The sequence below is a fragment of the Capra hircus genome, chromosome 5 (genome assembly GCF_001704415.2).
Source record: "Capra hircus breed San Clemente chromosome 5, ASM170441v1, whole genome shotgun sequence".
Classification (NCBI taxonomy): domain Eukaryota; kingdom Metazoa; phylum Chordata; class Mammalia; order Artiodactyla; family Bovidae; genus Capra; species Capra hircus.
In genome coordinates this window covers 58,614,923-58,635,224 of record NC_030812.1, presented here as the reverse complement: position 1 = coordinate 58,635,224, position 20,302 = coordinate 58,614,923, and the positions used below count along the sequence as shown (strand labels likewise).

The 20,302-nt window shown below is 41.6% G+C and overlaps 1 protein-coding gene across 2 annotated transcripts in view; it reads right to left on the bottom strand.

Annotated features, from left to right (window-relative positions):
• Positions 1,272–20,302, bottom strand: part of TESPA1 (thymocyte expressed, positive selection associated 1) — a 34,090-nt gene continuing 15,059 nt past the window's right edge. Inside the window, exons 4-11 of one of the 2 annotated variants that reach the window (XM_005680462.3) lie at positions 19,278–19,327; positions 18,348–18,401; positions 17,563–17,599; positions 17,186–17,284; positions 11,972–12,180; positions 9,427–10,232; positions 7,802–7,910; positions 1,272–1,844 (exon numbers count right to left, since the gene is read on the bottom strand). In XM_005680462.3, coding sequence (XP_005680519.1) covers positions 1,633–1,844; positions 7,802–7,910; positions 9,427–10,232; positions 11,972–12,180; positions 17,186–17,284; positions 17,563–17,599; positions 18,348–18,401; positions 19,278–19,327 — 1,576 coding nt within the window. In that variant the 3' untranslated portion in view covers positions 1,272–1,632. The remainder of the gene's footprint in view (positions 1,845–7,801; positions 7,911–9,426; positions 10,233–11,971; positions 12,181–17,185; positions 17,285–17,562; positions 17,600–18,347; positions 18,402–19,277; positions 19,328–20,302) is intronic. The other variant, XM_005680464.3, reaches the window with a different exon arrangement.

Sequence of the window (20,302 nt, the reverse complement as noted above, 5' to 3'; positions counted from 1 at the left end):
GGGCCTCAAGAAGAAAAACAAAATAGGAATAAAACAACCATATGACCCAGGAATCCCACTACTGTGCATATACCTGAGAAAACCACAATTTAAAAAGATACATGTACCCCAATGTTCACTGCTGCACTATTTACAATAGCCAGGACATGAAAGCAACGTAGATGTCCCATTGACAGGTGAATGGATAAAGAAGATATAGATGGTACGTAATATAATGGAGTATTGCTGCTGCTGCTAAGTCACTTCAGTCGTGTCCAACTCTTTGCGACCCCGTAGATGGAAGCTCACTAGGCTCCCCTGTCCCTGGGATTCTTCAGGCAAGAACACTGGAGTGGGTTGCCATTTCCTTCTCAAATGCATGAAAGTGAAAAGTGAAAGTGAAGTCGCTCAGTCATGCCCGACTCTTAGCAACCCCATGGACTGCAGCTTACCAGGCTCCTCCGCCCATGGGATTTTCCAGGCAAGAGTACTGGAGTGGGTTGCCATTGCCTTCTCTGCAATGGAGTATTACTCAGCCATAAAAGGAACAAATTTGAGTCAGTTGTAGTGAGGTGGATGAACCTAGAGCCTCTTATAAAAAGTGAGCTAAATCAGAAAGAGAAAAACAAATATAGTATATTAACATGTATATGACTTCCCTGGTGTCTCAGATCGTAAAGCATCTGTCTACAATGCAGGAGACCCGGGTTCAGTCCCTGGGTTGGAAAGATCCCCTGGAGAAGAAAGTGGCAATCCACTCCAGGACTATTGCCTGGAAAATCCCATGGACAGAAGCCTGGTAGGCTACAGCCATGGGGTCACAAAGAGTTGGACATGACTGAGCGACTTCACTTTGACTTTATGGAATCTAGAAAAATAGTACTGATGAACCTATTTACAGAGGACAAATGGAGATGCAGAGTAGAAAATGGGCTGGTGGACACAGCGGGGGAAGGGCAGAGCAGGACAAATTGAAAAAGTAGTATATATACATACATATGCATATATATGTATATACGTATACACACTATCATGTGTAAAATAGGTAACTAGCAGGAAGCTGCTGTATAATATAGGGAGCCCAGCCTGGTGCTCTGTGATGACCTAGAGGAGTGGAATGGAGTGGAGGAGGAAAAAGAGGGAGGGGATATATATATATATATATATATATATATATATATAATTATGACTAATTTTCACTGATGTACGGCAGAGAACACCACAACACTGTGAAGCAATTATCCTCCAATTAAAAAAACTAAAAATAAAAAAGAAGAAAAACAGGACATTGGTAAGGTGGAAGACTTCCTGGAATTTAATTGGGAGCACAGAGGGATGAGTAGAGGCTCCGAGGGAATCCCACTGTAGATTGCACCAAGGTTTCAGAACCTGAAAGTGGGAATTGTCTTTCCTCATTTAGCTTGAGCCTTTTGAGAGTATTCCAGTAGCACCCTTGTTTTTCAAATATGATTATCCTTAAATCTACTAACTGCCCTAGGCAGTGTCAAAGCTTGAGAGAAAATTATTTGTCCAGGTTACCACTGTCCATATCATATGGATCATGTATTCTAATACCCACATAGAAAAACCAAAGTGCAAAGAAATGAAGCGACTGTTTAAGGTCTATCTCTGTGCATGCTGTTCATGACAGCATCAGGATGGAGATTCCAAGTCTCTCACTCTGGTCTTCTGTCTGGTGTACCATCTTGCTTTTCTCTTATTGAGGTCAGGAGTTTGCAGGGCCAGGGAGCAGGAGCTGGATGTTGGAGGCTGTAGAGCCTCCTGTGAGGAGAGGTGGGAATTAGGCTCTTCTGTGAAGTCACTGCTGTCAGAGAATGTGCTGTGGTTGTGGTGGTGGTGAAAGCCTGCAATGGAAATTTAAAAGAAACACATCATGCTTTTTTAAAAAGACTGAAGTATAGCTAATTTACAAATGTTGTGTTAGCCTCAGGTGTACACCAGAGTAATGCAATTATATAAGTGTGCTTAGTCGCTTGGTCGTGTACGACTCTTTGCAACCCCATGGATTGTAGCCCGCCAGGCTCCTCTATCTATTCATGGGGATTCTCCAGGCAAGAATACTGGAGTAGGTTGCCATGCCCTCCGCCAGGGAATCTTCCCAACCCAGGGATTGAACCCAGGTCTCCTGCATTGCAGGAGGATTCTTTACCACTGAATCACCAGGGAAACCCACACAGATGAATTCTTTTTATTATTTTACATTATAGGTTATTACAAGATATTGAATATATTTCTCTGTGCTGTACAACAAGACCTTGTTGTTTATCTGTTTTATTTACAGTAGAGTGTGTATTGGGCTTCCCAGGTGGTGCTAGTGGTAAAGAATTTGCCTGCCAATGCAGGAGACGCAAGAACTGGTTCAGTTCCTGGATCGGGAAGATCCCTTGGAGTAGGAAATGACAACCCATTCCAATATTCTTGCCTGGAAATTTCCATAGACAGAGGAACTTGGCAGGCTACAGTCCATGAGGCTGCAAAGTCAAATACAACTGAGCAACTGAGCATACACACATAGTGTGTATCTGTTAATCCTAGACTCCTAAATTACCTCTCCTGCTCCTTCATTACTCCCTTTGGTAACCATAACATTGCTTTCTGTATCTGTGAGTTTGTTTCTGTTTTGTAAGTAAGTTTTTTTGTATCACTTTTAAGATTCCACATATAAGTGATATCATATGATATTTGTCTTTCTCTTTCTGACTTATTTCAATTAGTATAATAATTTCTAGATCCATCCATGTTGCTGCAAATGTCATTATTTCATTCTTTTTAATGGCTGAGTGATATTTCACTGTATATATATACCATATCTTTTTTATTTATTCGTCTGTCCATGGATATTTAGGCTGCTTTCATGTTTTGGCTTCCCATGTGGCACTAGTGGTAAAGAACCTGCCTGCCACTACAGGAGACATAAAAGATGCAGGTTCAATCCCGGGTCAGGAAGATCCCCTGGAGAAGGAAATGGCAACACACTCCAGTATTCTTGCCTGGAGAGTCCCACAGACAGAGGAGCCTGGCTACGGTGCATAGCATTGCAGAGAGTCAGACACAACTGAAGCGACTTAGCAGGTATTCAAGTTTTGGCTAGTGCCACTGGGGTGCATGTGTTGTCTTGAATTAGAGGTTTCTCTGGGTATATGCCCAGAGGTAGGATTGCTTGATCATATGGTAATACTATTTTTAGTTTTTAAAGGAACCTCTTTACTGTTTTCCATAGCAGCTGCACCAATTTGCATTCCCACCAACAGTATAGGAGGGTTCCCTCTTATCCACACCCTCTCCAGCATTTATTTGTACTTTTTGATGGTGGCCATTCTGACCCATGTGAGGTGATATCTCACTGTGGTTTTGATTTGCATTTTCCTAATAATTAGCAATGTTGAGCAGCTTTTCGTGTCTTTGGAGAAATGTCTATTTAGGTCTTCTGCTCATTTTTGATTGGGCTGTTTGTCGCATCGTGCATCTTTGAGACAACTGTAGGTACTGGGTTGGTAGCAACTTCTATACCCTACCTGGGGAAATGTTTCTTGCTACTACAAGTGATCTTTCAAGTTATTTGCAGCAGCAGCAGTGACATCAAAGAGTCATGTGACTTAGACTTTCTATTCAACTCAATGTTTAGAGTTATAAAATGTTTACCTATACTTTTATTCTTATTCTTTTGTATAGATTACTGAGCACTGCTGGAGAAAATGACAAAACCATTGCCAATCCATGTTCTGCAACTTGAGCTGAGCCCTAACATTATTTGCCAGTTCAACTACTAATATATGTTTCTATTCTTCTTGTCCTTTCTCCATAGTGGTGATCTCAAACCTTTACGATCTTCCTCAGATTTCCTGCCTCACACTTTTAATGATGACCTGACAGGAAAAAGGGAGAAAAGAGTTAAGCATACATTTCTTGACCTCCTCTCCAGGTGACCAATGTAACTAGTCACGCCTGTCCTTTTTCATTTCCTCTCATCTCAAAGATCTGTACCTTAGTCCCTGGCTAAACCCTCCAAAAGTGCTTTGGATCTCAACTCATTCCCACTCTCCACTGACCTCACATCATCATTTCCCTACCCTCCTGAACCATGGTCCCCTGCACTCTATTGATTCCTTTCCTCCAGCAAATATACATGCTTAAAACTTCATCATCCTAGGGGAAAAAACACAAAACACTCCTTAGAGACTCTTGACCCTTTTATCTACTTTGCTTGCATAGTTTCTTATTCATTTTTCACATTAATATTATAAAGCCCTGTCACACAAATAAAAATACTCTCATCAAGTTTCCTAATCATTTTCTAGTGGAAAATCTAGTGGTATAATTGCACTCTTTCCTACTGGATATTTTATGGTATATGTTACTGAACACTACACCCCTCTTCTTGAAACATTATTTTTTTTGTTGTTCAGTCGCTCAGTTATGTCCAACATTTTGTGGCCCTATGGACTGCAGCACGCCAGGCTTCCCTGTCCTTCACCATCTCCTAGAGCTTGCTCAAACTCAAGTCCAGTGAGTCAGTGATGCCATCCAACCATCTCATCCTCTGTTGTCCCCTTCTCCTCCTGCCTTCAATCTTTCCCAGCATCAGGGTGTTTTCTAATGAATTGGCTCTTTGCATCAGGTGGCCAAAGTATTGGAGTTTCAGCTTCAGCATCAGTCCTTCCAATGAATATTCAGTGTTGATTTCCTGTCTAAAGTTACTGTGTTTCATTGAGTCTGATAAGCTATTATTTGTAAGGCTTATAACTATTTTCAAGGAGGCAAGTATATGTATGTGTGTGTGTGTGTGTAGGACAAAACCGTATATCTTACAATTACATTGGCTGACAATGCCAACTGTTAGACCCGTTCTATTTCAGACATATTCAAATACAGCAAAATGTACATCTTAGAATAGGTGAAATACAGTATCTCTAACCACAATACCTCCTCCTATAAAGAAATCCTATCACCCTAGCAGAAAATAGAATCTATTACTTATTTGAAATGTGTACCTCCTGAAAACTTCCTCTCTGGCAAAGCAATTCCAATCTTTCTGTATACCTGACTTCTAGCCAAAGATGGGGCATGTTTGAGAGAGGAACTGATGTGCTGGGTGTTTCATGAATTGTGTAGAAAAGTATAGTCATATAGATTCTGCACAGCCTGCTTTGCTGGACATCTTGGCATTATCTTGTGTGAGGCTGACATCTGCTGGACAAGTAACACTTGATCAGAGCTTTGTATTTTAGAGTAAAATTTTTGGCAGTGAAGCTTATCTGTGGTGCATATACTCCACATTTTCTATTTAAATTTGGTAAGTTTGGCAGTTAATTTTCTTTTCAAATTTTGTATGCTGTGGCTGAGTCTCAGTGAGCTTTAGAATGAGAGCTTGACCTTGGGGGCATCTTTAATATGTGAAGATGAAGCCCTTTAATTAAATTAGTTGTTCCTAACCCTTACTGGGTGTCAGAATCACTGTCTGTGATAGACTGTTTATAAACATGGCCACAACAACCCTCCCATTCCACATGCCTTTTCACAGTGTGACTTTGCTACTCCTATTAAAAAGGTAAAGTATGTTTTCCTTCCTTTTGAATCTAGCTTGGCTTTGCAATTTAATTTGAGCAATAACATGTGGTTGAAGGGGCATTGTACAACTTACAACATATCCTTAAAAAGAGGCATTGCAATTTCAGTTTTTGCTGAACATTCTTCAGTTAAGACTACTGAAGAATGACTCAGCCCCCATGGAGAGAGTACCTGGCTGACAGTGAGCACCAAGATTCAGTCCAAGGTCAGCACCATGAGGGCGAGCCAACTTTTGACCAGGGCCAGCCCAGTCAACTAGCCAAAAGCAGTTGCATAAGCGAAACCAGATGAGACAAGCAGAAGAATCCCCCTAGCAAACCCACAAAATAGAAATTTATAAGTAAGTTTTTCTTTAAGTCACTACATTTTGGGTGGTTTATTATACAACAATAGATGCTTGACATCACTAGGAAAACTTTTAAAGAAGAATAAACAATAATAATGCCCAAGTTCAAATCTAAGAGATTTATATTTAATTCTATTAGGTGGAATCCAGGAAATAAAATATATTTTTTTAAAAAAGCTTGCAAGATTGAGAATCACTCATCTAAATATTTTATGCCCATAATTACTTTTTCTAAAATCTCATCATCATCTACAGCAGCAACATCATAACAGTTACTCCAATAAATCACATTTCTTTCACATACTCCTTATAAGGTTTCATAGGAACAAACAAAAGTTGATTTCTGCAAGATTACTGAGCTAGTAGGAGGTAGGTTATTTGACTTCATATCCTAAATTTTTTCAACTACACATAGTAGATTGCTGCTTCTGATATTTACCTCTTCCGTGAGTGACTGACAGCTGCTAGTTATGTACCTGGAGATGAAGGTAATGGGCACAAGAGAAAATAAAGTGACTAGGGCCCTAAAACCACAGATAGTTAGAATTAAAGGAGTTACAACCCACTCCAGTATTCTTGCCTGGAGAATCCCATGGACTGAGGAGCCTGGTGGGCTGCAGTCCACAGGGTCACAAAGAGTCGGACACGACTGAGTGACTTTACTTACTTACTTAGACTCATATAGACCTTTGTGATTCAGGACCAGTAACAAAGAAATTTCAGTGTTTATCAAAATTTTGGTAAACAACTGGTTAATAATCAACAATTTGGTTAATAGTGGACTAGGAAGTGCAGTAAATAGGAATAAGACATCCAAAATGGAGGGAACCCTAAGCAAGATGATTCATTTACTTAATTCAAGAAAGATTTCAATTCTTACTCTCTTGCCATATTCTCTGTGGTCCTAGGGGACAGGCAGTTGTAGCACCAGGAGACTAATTTCTGCTTAGTTTAAATGCAAATCTTTAGCTAAAATTAAAAAGAATAAAAAATACCTCTGAAAGAATTAATGCTTGAAATTCACATCCAGAGGAAAGACATTTTAGCTGCAGTAACTACCTATGTAATATTCATGGTCCTTCTTTGAGGAGGGAAGGAAAGCTTATGTATATCTAACCCGAGCTGCAGGATGGACCTCATAGCTTAAATGAACACAGCTGTAAGACACATTAAGGAATTTGCCTCAGTCCTATGATTCAGGCTGATTAGAAAGCAGCTAAAAGCAGGTGTGAGGGTATAAATCTCCATGGTTGGTTTTCACCTGTTGCAAAACTACAATGCTTCTTAAACTTCAATGTGCAAGCAAATCATCTAAGGGTCTTAGTAAAATTTGATTCATCAGATCTAGGATGGGGGAGGGCTGGGATCCCACATTTCTAACAATATCCCAAGTGATGCTAATACTGCTATTCTGCATACTATATTTTGAATATTAAGGTAATACAGAATTTTCTCCCTGGACAACAGTTTTCAGACTGTGATCACCAAACCAACCACATCAACATCACTTGAGAACATGTTAGAGATGCAGATTTCCCAGGCCCTGTCCAGGGCCTATTCAATCAGAAACTCTGGCAGTGAGGACCCAGGCATCTGTAGTGCCTCAAGCCTTCCAGGGGATGTTGATGCTAAAGTCTGAGAATCACTGATTTCGAGAAGTATTTATCCAGCCATAATAGAATCACCCTACCTAAGAGTTTAAAAAAAAAAATCAGTCTCTGGGCTCCATATCAATTAAATTAGGAGGCAGGATGTGGGACACTTCATTGTGAGTATTTGCAAAAATTTCAACATGTGCTTGTAATGTGCGGCCCAGTTTGAGAACCAAGAGAGACAGAGAGAGACAGAGAGAGAGACAAAGAGAGACCAGAGATCCACTTCACTTACTTCTGGAGTCTTCACCAGCAAAAGTCTGGTAGAGGTGATGATGTTCAGGTCTGCTGGGCCAGTGGCTCTCCTCCTCCTCACTGTTGCTTTGCACCTGTAACCAAGATCCCTGCAGAACTCAGTCAGCACGAGGGGTGGGGAAAAGTGCAGGACAGCAGGCGACTACAGGGGAAAGAGGCTGTGTTCTTGAGAAGGCTGGCCTCTCCTCTTGTGGTAGGAGCCTGGCAGTGAGGAAGGCAGGGCCAGCTCTACATTCAGTGAGAGGTGACATGCATGCAAACAGGACTGCAAGCCACCACAGCTTCTCTTTGTGGCAAGGGTTTGAGAGGTTTTCCTTGAGATGCTGGCCCTTGATCATAGCGCTGACTACAGACCCAGGCAAGAGGAATCCCGAGTTTTAGAGAGTTCAGTGTCCACTTTAATATTGCACTACCCCTTCTAGACCATGCCCTGGATGCCCACAATCCCCTCCCCAGATGCAACTCAAATGGCCCCAAGCCTATTTCAGGGAAATGCATTGGTTTTGTCTGGTGTCTGTTATCTCAAGGCTGGCCTTTTCCTAAGGTGTGCACTCCTAGGCCTGAATGATGACTGGTAGATGGTTATATGTATTGATAGGGGGGTTGTGGGGGCTTCCCAGGTGGCGCTAGTGGTAAAGAACCCAGCTGCCAATGCAGGAGATGTGAGAGATGCAGGTTCAAGCCCCAGGTCAGGAAGATCCCCTGGAGGAGGGCATGGCAACCCACTCCAGTATTCTCGCCTAGAGAATCTCATGGACAGAGGAGCCTGGTAGGCTACAGTCCATAGGGTCGCAAAGAGTCGGACATGACTGAAGTGACTTAGCGTGCATGCACACAGGCAGGGGTTTTGTGGCATTTGAATATGCTAGCTGGGGTGTTCACACATGGTGTGCAAAATCCCTTATGGTGCAGGACAGACATGGGTATGGGAAGAGAAGGAGATAGGCCAGGGCTGGGATGGCTCTGCCCACACTGCCATGTTCTAGCACTGAAGTTGTAAGAGTGAGAATTCTAGATTTGAATCTGAACTTCTAGGTCTTCGTGGTTTTATACTTGCCAAGGTAGAAGAGATTTTATATAATCGTGTTTAGTCTAGTGTGTAACTGATCTCTATCTTTACTCTTGTGTGTATCCCACAGATGATAGGGGTAGGTGTGTTTGATGGGAAACTTTAGTGAAGATCAGCCTGGAAGAGGAATTAGAAAAATGGTGACAAAAACTAGGCACTCTTAAGAAAATGGGTCTATTTCTCTTTCCTCTTCCTTCTATATTAATGTTGATCAGTTGTATCCGACTCTTTGCAACTCCATGGACTATAGCCCACCAGGCTCCTCTGTCCATGGAATTCTCCATGCAAGAGTACTGGAGTGGGTAGCCATTCCCTTCTCTAGGGGATCTTCCTGACCTATGGATCAAACCTGGGACTCCAGCATTGCAGGCATACTCTTTACCATCTGAGCCACCAGGAAAGCCACTTTCAAAGGTTTCTGAATGTAATTCAAGACTTGGTATATCTGACAAGGAAGATATATTTTAACCCAAGGGCAGGAATCCAGAATTCAAGGGCAGGAATGCCAACCTCCCCTTCACTTTTAACCCACTCACCTCCAAGCCCAAAGTGTCCTGCCACTGCTCAGTTAGAGATCGGTGCATTTCTGTTCTCTCTTGACTCTGTTTCCATTTCTGTTGGATGATGGACAAATCCAGTGATTTAACCTTCTTGCCCATGGGATTCTTCTGAAACAGACTCCTTCTTGCTCTGCTCTTTCTTATCCAGAAGGCATCATCCTTGACTGAATGTGCTTCCTTACTGGTGGCCTGTAGCCCCCACAGCTCTCTCTTTACCTGTGCAGGGTCTGTGCTCCACTGTAGATCTGCTCTGGGCAGAGAATGTGAGCAACATGGTATCTTGAGGTCAGAATCCAGAGTTTCTGAAGGTTCTTGCCATGTGGACATCCCCTGCTGTGTTTCTTCTTTAAGGCAGAGAACACATGGACAGGAAGAAGTAGGCAGTTTTGTGCCCTTGATAGGGTGCAAGGGATCTCCCTGTGGGCCTGGTCCAAACCCAGAGTCTTGCTGGAGGACCAACTTCTCTCCTCTCACTCTGTCCATCACTTCCCACACCACCTGGTCTAAACTGTTTCTTTTGGGAGTATGGTCGGGTGGCGATAGCCTATCTCGTGGGCATGTGTACAGGCACATTTTGGAGATGGCTTTCCGGAGGCGCTCCCTGGGTGAGTGAGGTTCAGGCTCTGGGGACAGAATCTTGATGGATGGCACATCAGTTGGGTTGCAATTCCAGAACATGTGGGACGGTGTGAACTTTTGGACAGGTGTCTTAGACACGTAGGAGTAGAGACAGAAGAAGGCATCTGCAGTGACGGCCAGTGTTTGCACTTGCTTAAACCTGCCTGAGTGCAAGGGATGAAGATGGTGAGTCTAGGAGGCATCAGAAAGTTACTTCTTGAATTTTTCCCTTCAATAGCTTTCCTAAAACTCAAAGTTCAGAAAGAAGATGCCGATTTCTCTACCAACATCTCTCCCATTTAGATTTCTTAGACCTAGAATTCCCCTTCTTGACTTTTTGACTCTTTATCCCCAGTAGTCTAGAAATTAATTCTATACAGGATGAGGAACTTTTCCATATCTTGATTTAGCATATCTTTCTGCTGTCAGTATACAACGGCCTCTATCACTATGTTTGCTTCAGCAGATCCCAACCTTTTTGGGACCAGAGACCAGTTCCATGGAAGACAATTTTTTTCCATGGACTTGGGGTAGAGGGATGGCTTCAGGATGATTCAAATGCATAACGTTTATTGTGCACTTGTTTTTATTATTATTATGTTAACTCCACCTTAGATCATCAGGCATTAGATCCCAGAGGTTGGGGACCCCTGCTTTAGATGACAAACATGACTAAAAAAGGCAAAACTAACATTGTGTTCTTAGTAAGAAAAATTTAGGGTTATGGAAATCTTTGATAGAAGCAAATTTGAGAGATAGCAATTACTAGGCAATGGACAAGGGTAGAGAAATCTAGATGGACTATATTATTTCTAATAGACTTTGCTTCTCAACGTGTGGTCAGTAGTTCAGTAGCACTGGCATTACTTGGGAACTTATGTAAATACAGAATCTCAGACTGTATCCCATGCATCTTAACAATATCCTTTCATAATTCATATGCACATCCATATTTGAAAAGCATGTGATAAACCATTTACCCATTAAACTGTAAGTGTCCTAAAGGCAAGATCATGTTCCTCTTGCCTAGCTGCTGCTTCCAGAATTTAACATCTGTACCTGGCACATAAAATACATTCAACAAAAACATCCTCAACCTTTAGGGTGCATAAGAATCATATAAAGTGCTTGTGAAATACTTCCACTGAAAATCCTTATTTCAGCAAGTGGAGCTCAAGAGTATAGTTTTACCAAATTTTAAAGTTGAATCTGATACAAAGGATCTGAAACAACACTATCAAGAACACCATTATGATGGGGGGGGTGGGCTGTAAAAGAATATTATTTGAAATATATTCTAACATATGGAATAAAATAGAGTCTTTCATCCCTCATCAAAGTAGAGAGGCCCTCTCATATCTTTCTTCAGTATGGAATTGTGACAATTTAAATCATTGTTTCCCTAGATGTGGTAAGATTACACATAAGGATCATTGGTGTGCTTACTTAAATATTCCTGAGCCCTTCCTTCTGTGGAAGAAAAGCCAATGAATATGAATGCTTTATAAACTCCTGCACAATTTAATATAATTAACAGAACTTCTGTCCTAAATGGAAATTGTATTAATGTAATGGCTATAAATGGGGAACATTCACTAATTCCAACTGAGAAATAGAAAATGGTGGTAAGATTTAAAGACACCAGTCCAATTTGATTCAGCAAAAAGGGAGAAGATCTAAAAGACAGTCACTGTGATACCAGGTCTCTTGAAAACTCTTCAAGAGAGAGAAGCAGAACTCAAAGTTCTCCATTCACTGAAGACAACATAGGAAGAAACAGACACCAAAGACAAGGGTCAAGAGAAGCTAACCAAGAGAAAGTAGAACCAAGAGCCATTGATCTCTGTTATGACTGTCTGGAGGTTGAGAGAGAAGTAGAGCACGGGTCTGTGCTAACACTCACTGGCCAGCATGAGGCAAGGGTCTTCCATCTCAATCCTCCGCACCTGGGACTTCAGGAAGAGCTGGAAATCAATGCCTTTGGCTTGAGAGGGGGTGGTGAAAAATCGAGCAGGGATTCGAGAAGTGTCTTTGTGGTCTTCCTGACCAAAGCCCAGGCTGAAAAGGACATCTTCCGCATCTTCTTGCACCTTGTCCAGAATCTCTGAGATGCTGAAAAGTGGGGGTTTGGGTAAACACAGGAAGCTTTGAGAAACAGGGTAATCCAGACTATCTAATAAAAGTGTCAGGACACTGAGATACCTTTCTGGCCATTTCTCTATCACTGCAACCCAGAAAAGCTTTCACTTCTCTGAATCTAAATTCTCTGTCTGAAACCTGGGAATTACAATCTGGCCTTGGTTTAAAAACTGAACATGATTCTATTAGAGTACTTCAAACAACTGATTAAAATGATTACAGATGAATGAAAATTTGCTATGAGAAGGATCCAAAAAAGCAAAATCAGTATAATTGCAAAATGATCTGGGGTTGTGTTATTAACCAGTCAGTTCCCATTTGCTATATGATATAGCTGGCTTTTGCCAAGCACTTTGTCACTTGCTTACGAGCTTGCACCAGTGGTTGGTGGAACAACCAGGCAATGAGTGTGTAAGCAACATAGAACTCATTTTATTCTCACCCTGAGGATAAAATTTTATCAATACAGCTGTGTTAGGTAGGCCTGTTTGTAGCACAATTTCAGGACTGAATCCCTGCATCTGTAGATCAAACACTTTCTGTCTCCAACATCCATCTATGTGCAAATCATTGTAGCACCAGGCTGGTGACACAAGAGCTCACTAACAGTACATTCCAAACATCAGTGAGAGTAGGGGAGCTGTGAATTATTTGAGGCTTTGACTAATCACTGTTAATCTCTTCAGAGAGGATGCCGGTGTTCAAAACTGAGATCATCTTGTTTAAGTAAAAGCTGGATAATTGGAACCCCTGGCTCTATTCTTGTGCGTTTCTCCTAACTGCTAATTTCATCTCCATGATCCCGAGTTTCCTTATCTGAATTGTCATCATAAGACTATATCCCTGAGGAGGAAGGAGATCAAGGTGGCAGAGAAGGAAGATGCTGAGCTCACTGCCCTCAGTGAACACACCAAAACATACATCCACACAAGGAGCAGTTCTTGCTGAAAACAAACTGGATGGAGACTGGCAGAAACACTCTTCGACAACTAAGGCTATAAAGAATGATCTACCCGGAAGTGGGTAGGAAGAGAAGAGAAACGATCAGGTCGGGATCTGCATCCCTAGGAGGGGACAAAGAGGAGGAGGGAGGTCCCAGAGGCTCAGAGATCCTCCCTGGGGAATGGATGATTCAAACTACAAATTGGGCACCATAGCCCTCGAGTCTGATGCTGGGCAGGAGTCCCATTCGCTAGCTTGAAAACCAGTAGGACTAACAGGAGGGCAATAAGAACCGTGCTCGCAAAGATTATGCCCACACTTGCTTACTCCTGAAACAGGGATGAGGAAGCAGATTCAATGTGTCTGGGACTCTGGCCAGCTTCCTGAAACCTACACTGAGCATCCCTCCAGCTCTTCTCACTCGCTAGTGTAGTGCTCCACTAGGGTGGAGGCTGCCATTTGTGAAGACAGTGTGTAGCTGTCGGGGATGGAGCAGCCTTGGACCTGGCACTACATCTGAAAGGGGTGATAGCAGTCATTACTGTTGCTCCCAGAGAAGGCAGATCAAGAACGGGCTGAAACTCTAACTGAATTTGCCAGAACTTCTCCAGACTGTGCCCTAGCCTGCATTGGATACCTGCTCTGGCCCTTCTTGCTCTAGCACTGTTCTCCTCCAGGGCTAAGGTACCAAACCTGGGATAGGGGAGAGCACACACTAAAAGGGAAGGGAATCAGCTCAGACCTGACCCTCAGGAATCCTGCTCCAAAAACTTAGGACACCATCTTGCCCTGGATAGGGAACTGTCAGTCACTGAACACAGAAGCCCTGGCTCACACCTAACTTTGGCTCTAGCCAACGCCCTCACCCCCCCCATCTCTAGCTGTACTTTCCACTAAGGTGATAGTTTCCAGCACACTCTGGGGGAAGATGTGACTTGTGCTCATTTCAGATACAGCTCTTTTATAAAGCTACAGTCATCAAAGCAGTATGCTACTGGCACAAAAACAGACATACAGATCAATGGAACAGAACAGAGCCCAGAAATACACCCATGCATGTATAGTCTAATAATCTGTGATAAAGGGGGAAAGAATATACAATGGAATAAAAGACAGTTTCTTCAATAAATGCTGCTGGGAAAACTGGACAGCTGCATGTAAAATAATGAAATTAGAACATTTTCCTATCCCATATAAAAAATAAACTCAAAATGGATAAAGACAGTTCCATAAGAACAGAAACCATAAAACTCCTAGAAGAAAACACAGGCAGAACACTCTTGAACATAAATCACAACAAAGTTTTTTTTGATCTGTCTCATAAGGCAAAGGAAACAAAAGCAAAAATGAACAAATGGGACCTGATTAAACTTAAAACATTTTGCACAGCAAAGGAAATAATTTACAAAATGAAAAGAAAACCTACTGAATGGGAGAAAATATTTTCAAATGATATGACTGATAATGAGTTAATATAAAATGAATACATAGCTCATACAACTCATATCAAAAAATTGAAGAACCTAATTAGAAAATGGGCAGAAGACCTGAATAGATATTTTCCCAAAGAAGACATATAGATGGCCAATCGGCATGAAAAGATGCCATCGTTGCTAACGATTAGAAAACTAAAAATCAAAACTACACCTCACACTGGTCAGAGTGGCCATCATGAAAAAGTCTACAAACAATACATGCTGGAGAGGGTATGGAGAAAAGGGAACTTTCTTGCACTGTTGGTGGGAATATAAATGAACACAACCATTATGGAGAACAGTATGGAGATTCCTTAAAAAGCTAGAAATAAAATTATCATATGACCCAACAATCTGCTACTAGGCATTTATCCTGAAAAGTGAAAGCGAAAGTGAAGTCGCTCAGTCGTGTCTGACTCTTTGTGATCCCATGGACTGTAGTCTACCAGGCTTCTTTGTCCATGGGATTTTCCAGGCCAGAGTACTAGAGTGGGTTGCCATTTCCTTCTCCAGGGGATCTTCCTGACACAGGGATCGAACCCAGGTCTCCTGCATTGCAGGCAGATGCTTTACCCTCTGAGCCATGCAGGCATGTATCCTGAGGAAACCATAATTGAAAAAGACACATGTACCAAAAGGCTCACTGCAGCACTTTTTACAATAGCTAGGACATGGAAGCAACCTAGATGTCCATCAACAGAAGAATGGGTAAAGAAGTTGTGGTATATATAGAGATACCCTAACCCTAACTCTAACCCTAACAACTATAGGCTACTTGTGGTATATATATAGTGGAATATTACTCAACCATAAAAAGGAATGCATTTGAGTCAATTCTAATGAAGTGGATGAACCTGAAGCCTGTTATACAGAATGAAGTAAGTCAGAAAGAGAAAAAAAAATATTAACACACACACACACACACACATATATGGAACCTATTGGCAGAGCAGCAATGGAGATGTAGACATAGAGAACAAACCTGTGGACACAGGGCAAGGAGAGGGTGGGACGAATTGAGGGAATAGCATGGAAATACGTACATTACCATACATAAAATAGCCAATGAGAATTTGCTCTAAATCAAAAGTTCAAACCTGGCTCCCTGTGACAACTTAGTGGGGTGAGAGGTGGGAGGGAGGTTCAAGGCGGGGGGGATGTATACCAACGGCCGATTCATGCTGATGTGTGGCAGGAACCAACACAATATTGTAAAGCAATTATTCTCTAATTAAGAATGAATAAATTAAAAACAAGAAAATCAAGGAAAAAAAGTTGTGGTATATATCGGCCATAAAAAAGATTGAAATAATACCATTTGCAGCAACACAGATCTAGAAATTATTATACTAAGTGAAGTAAGTCAGAGGAAGATAAATATCATATGATATTACTTACATGTGGAATCCAAAAAAATGATACAAACAAACTTATTTACAAAATAGGAATAGACTCACAGACATAGAAAACAAGCTATGGTTACCAAAGGATGGTTACCAAGGGATGAGAGATAAGTTAGGAGTTTGGGATTAACACATATATGCTACTATATATACAATGGGTAAACAATAAGGACCTACTATAGGAACACAGGAAACTATACTCAGTATCTTGTAATAACCTATAATACAAAAGAATCTGAATAAGAATATATATATATGAATCACTTTGCTATACATTTGAAGCATTGTAAATCAAATGTACTTCAAAAAAAGTTTTCTTTTAAATGCAGACATTTGAGTCTTACCCCCAGAGATTCTATGTTAACTGAATTGGGGTATAAGGCTCAGTGAGTATAAATCACTAAAAATAGTAAATAAGCTAATAAGTCTGAGAACCAGGTTTGAGATTCAAACTTTGACTCCAAATTCTGAACAATTTTTATAATAGCACACTAGTTCTCATCCTTTTCCTCCTTGTTTTAGAGTTATTGGTGTGTATTTTTTTTCACCCTATAGAATTGTTGAGCTCATGCAGGCAAAATTTTTATCTGTTTAATTTTCAAATTCCATACAGTCATTGCCTGGCCTGCATTTGGAGATACAAAATTGCTAGAATGAATCAATATTTTATCACCTCAACTGATCAATCAATTAATGGATACACTTATTGATTGTTTTGTTGTTGTTTAGTCACTAAGCCATGTCCAACTCTTTGCGACCCATGGACTGCAGCATGCCAGGTTTCCCTGTCCTTCACTATCTCTGGGAGTTTGCTGAAACTGATATCCAACTGATTGTTTACTGAGAACTTATTATAAGTCCGGGAAATGTGATGGGACCAATATTACACTTCCTGGGGTACAAAGTTCAGGGCAGGAGACACCTGCATTTTACACACAGCAACCAGCTCTGAGTAGTAGATATCTGTGCATCCCTGCTATTCTTTTTTTTTTTTTCCTGCTATTCTTGAAGCACACTGTGACCCTTGTCAAGTATGTGACTGCATAAAAGCACTAGTAATAATATATCCCAGGAAAAAACTGGCAATGGTTCTAAGTTCCAGTCTCTTCTGCCTCTCATCTTCCCTGACCTTATACCCCTGCCAAACTTGGTACCTACCTTGAACTAGTCTTGTTGGTCCCACCAGTCATGCTGCTGGAAGCCAAACTGCAGCCAAGATCTAGTAGCTGTCCGGGCCGGGATGTCTCCAGGAAGCTCCTGCAGGGATCAATGCTGAAGACGTAACTAATTTTGTGAGCAGTCAGTCTGTACTCTGGCTTCTAGACATGCCCTGCAGGGCACAGTCACTCCCTGCTGGGTATGTTTGAACCATCTACTGTAAAAACTGAATCTATGGTCTCATTTCTGGTTGGAAATTTCACTCTCTATTGCCAAACTGCAGCTCTTTGTTTTTAATCTCTTGGACTCTGACGCCCACCCCAGTTCAGTAGCTCCTGAAGGAGGTATCACTCAGCCTGGCTGAAACTAACACTTACCTGGAGTAGAGTTTGCTGCTGGAGGCCAACAGTGTGGCTGGACAAGTAAGAGAAAGACAAAGTTAGAAGGGGAAATGAAAATCATCTGAGCTGCCCCTCTGAACTGAAACCTCGGCCCCTTCTGTTCCTCTCTGCTACTACTGTAGGCCCGTAAACCCTATGAACCCTATTCTTCAGGAAAGTATATGAAGATTATCAAACATAGACCTGGAAAGGGGACAAACATGGCAGAGAAAAACTGGCCCCAAGCCTCTGAACTTCTGAACTGTGCCTGGTGTCCAGACAAGAGTTTCTCTGACCTGAGGAGGACAGTCATTCAGGCCCGCAGGCTAGTGCTCCTGTCTCACCACATGGGTCTCTTAGGTCCCAGAAGACACAAGTGGGTTGCTGTACTTCCATCCTTCATTTCAGCCTTTGTCTTCCTCCAATGTAATCTCTCTCTTACACACAGTACTCAGGCTGCTTGAGGCTTCTATATAGAAAACCATTTCAAAGATGTCTGGGCAGCCAGCTTTATGGTGATTTTATGTATTATCTTCCTAGGGGCCAAAGGAAAGCTCCAATGATGAACCAGTAAATGTCTTGATAGACTGGTGAGCAGACATTTCTGGGCATGTGATGCTTTCTGAGGTTTCCATTAGATCATATGGGATTGCTTTTTCCCTGCAGGGAATATACCAGGGATGGGCTGCTCCTTTCTACAGTTCTCCCCTTCCAGTCTATCTTCATTCATCCAGTGGATAGCTGCTTCTTCAATCCCAACCTCGGAGTGCTGTGCCACTTACCCTCTGCTCCAAGGCTCAAGTCATCTTCAAAGCTGGTTCCATGGCTGGGGCACCCTATCAAATAATGAGGCAAGGGCTGCAGAAAATCAGGCTTGGACTCACACACATGCTCACACACTTATATACACATCTATAACCACACAATTACATCACACATCCACACATTTGCAAAACAACCCCAGCCATACATATACTAAAATCACATTCATAATTCTGATTTAAAATAATCATGTAAAAATTTTTTTGTTTTGTAAAATTACCTATAATTAATCTGTCCCCAAATCACATAGTCATGTACACAGTCCTTTATCAAAGAATTAGCACATATGGGTATGCACTCAGACACATAAACATATATACACAGACACACATTTTATAAAGCTCTTTTTCCATAGCAGTGATTATTAGCTGCTGCTGCTGCTGCTGCTAAGTCGCTTCAGCGGTATCCGACTCTGTGAGACCCCAGAGATGGCAGCCCACCAGGCTCCCCAGTCCCTGGGATTCTCCAGGCAAGAACACTGGAGTGGGTTGCCATTTCCTCCTCCAATGCATGAAACTAAAAAGTGAAAGTGAAGTTGGTCAGTTGCGTCCAATTCTTTGTGACCCCATGGACTGCAGCCCACCAGGCTCCTCCACCCATGGGATTTTCCAGGCAAGAGTACTGGAGTGGGGTACCATTGCCTTCTCTGATTATTAGCTGAGCAACCACTAACAGAAGATAACCTTTGAGGACTAGTCAGCCTGTTTGGGTCTCAGCCAACACTATCTTCTGGGCCTCCTGAATTGCCTTATGACCATTATAGGTGTTCTGCAGGCAGTGAGAAGGTAGCATCTTATGCACTCATATGCATGTGCAGGTACACACACACAGAGTGATGTCACTGTCTAAGGTGGATGAACAGGAGAATAAAGAATAGAGCTTCTACTTACCATTGTAGTTCAGCTGTCCTGCTTCCTCAAAAAACCCTTCTTCAGAGTATCTAAAAACCAAAAAGAAACTCACAAGTTAAATCACTACATTTTCAAAGGGGCTTTTCTTCAAATATCTCCCACAAGTTTGTATAATTTTCTAATGAGAGTCACTAGTATTTAAATCACTTTTATGTTCAAGAAAATGGAGAGTGAAGATCTGACTGACAAATCCATAGAGGTGGTCAGAGGGCCCCATATTTTAAATTGGGCTGCCATCATGCTGACCACAGTGCCCCAAGTCAGCTTAGCAATAATTCTTCAGAAGCTAGGAAAGAAAGAATATGGAAACAAAACTGGAGAAATCTATTTACAGAAGCAGGGGTTTGGGTGCCGTAAACTTTCCATTACAAATGCAAATATTGAGACTAAGAAAACATCTTTTAGGAAATCATCTTATTTACCCACCTCTCCTTCCTTTCCTCTGAGCTCCTTTCTTGGTGAATATCATGTCTTTCAGGAAGCAGTAGGAACGACATTTTGGTTAAAGATTATGTTTCTACATTTTGAGATATGTGCTTTATCGAACATTCACTATCTCCACAAGAACAGATGAAAGTCAGCATACATAGTAGTGAGAAACAACTTTAAAAAGGGAGAAATTCACTGAAACAAATGAACGAAGTTGTCTATGGAAAAGCTTTGAATGGGGAACAGAGTACCTGGATTCTAGTCCCGGCTCCTTGCTGCTGCTTTGTTGTCAAATATATTAAGTAAGGGGATTTAGAGGCCTAGATATTATCGTTTTCTAAGTTCACTTTGAGCACTGATGTGTTATGAGTTTTATAGTTGGCTTTCCTGAAAGTTTTAAAAATGGAAGTTGCACATGATGCTTTGAATATAATCTCAAATTGAGGCTGGAATAGAGGGGAATTGCTAAAGCGAAATAACAGGGAAACTGACTGGAAAGCAGCCTTTGGAGCTGTTCTTAAATAAGTCTTCTTTATTCAGTGATCCAGGCAGCTCTCAGGCTATCAGAGTATCAG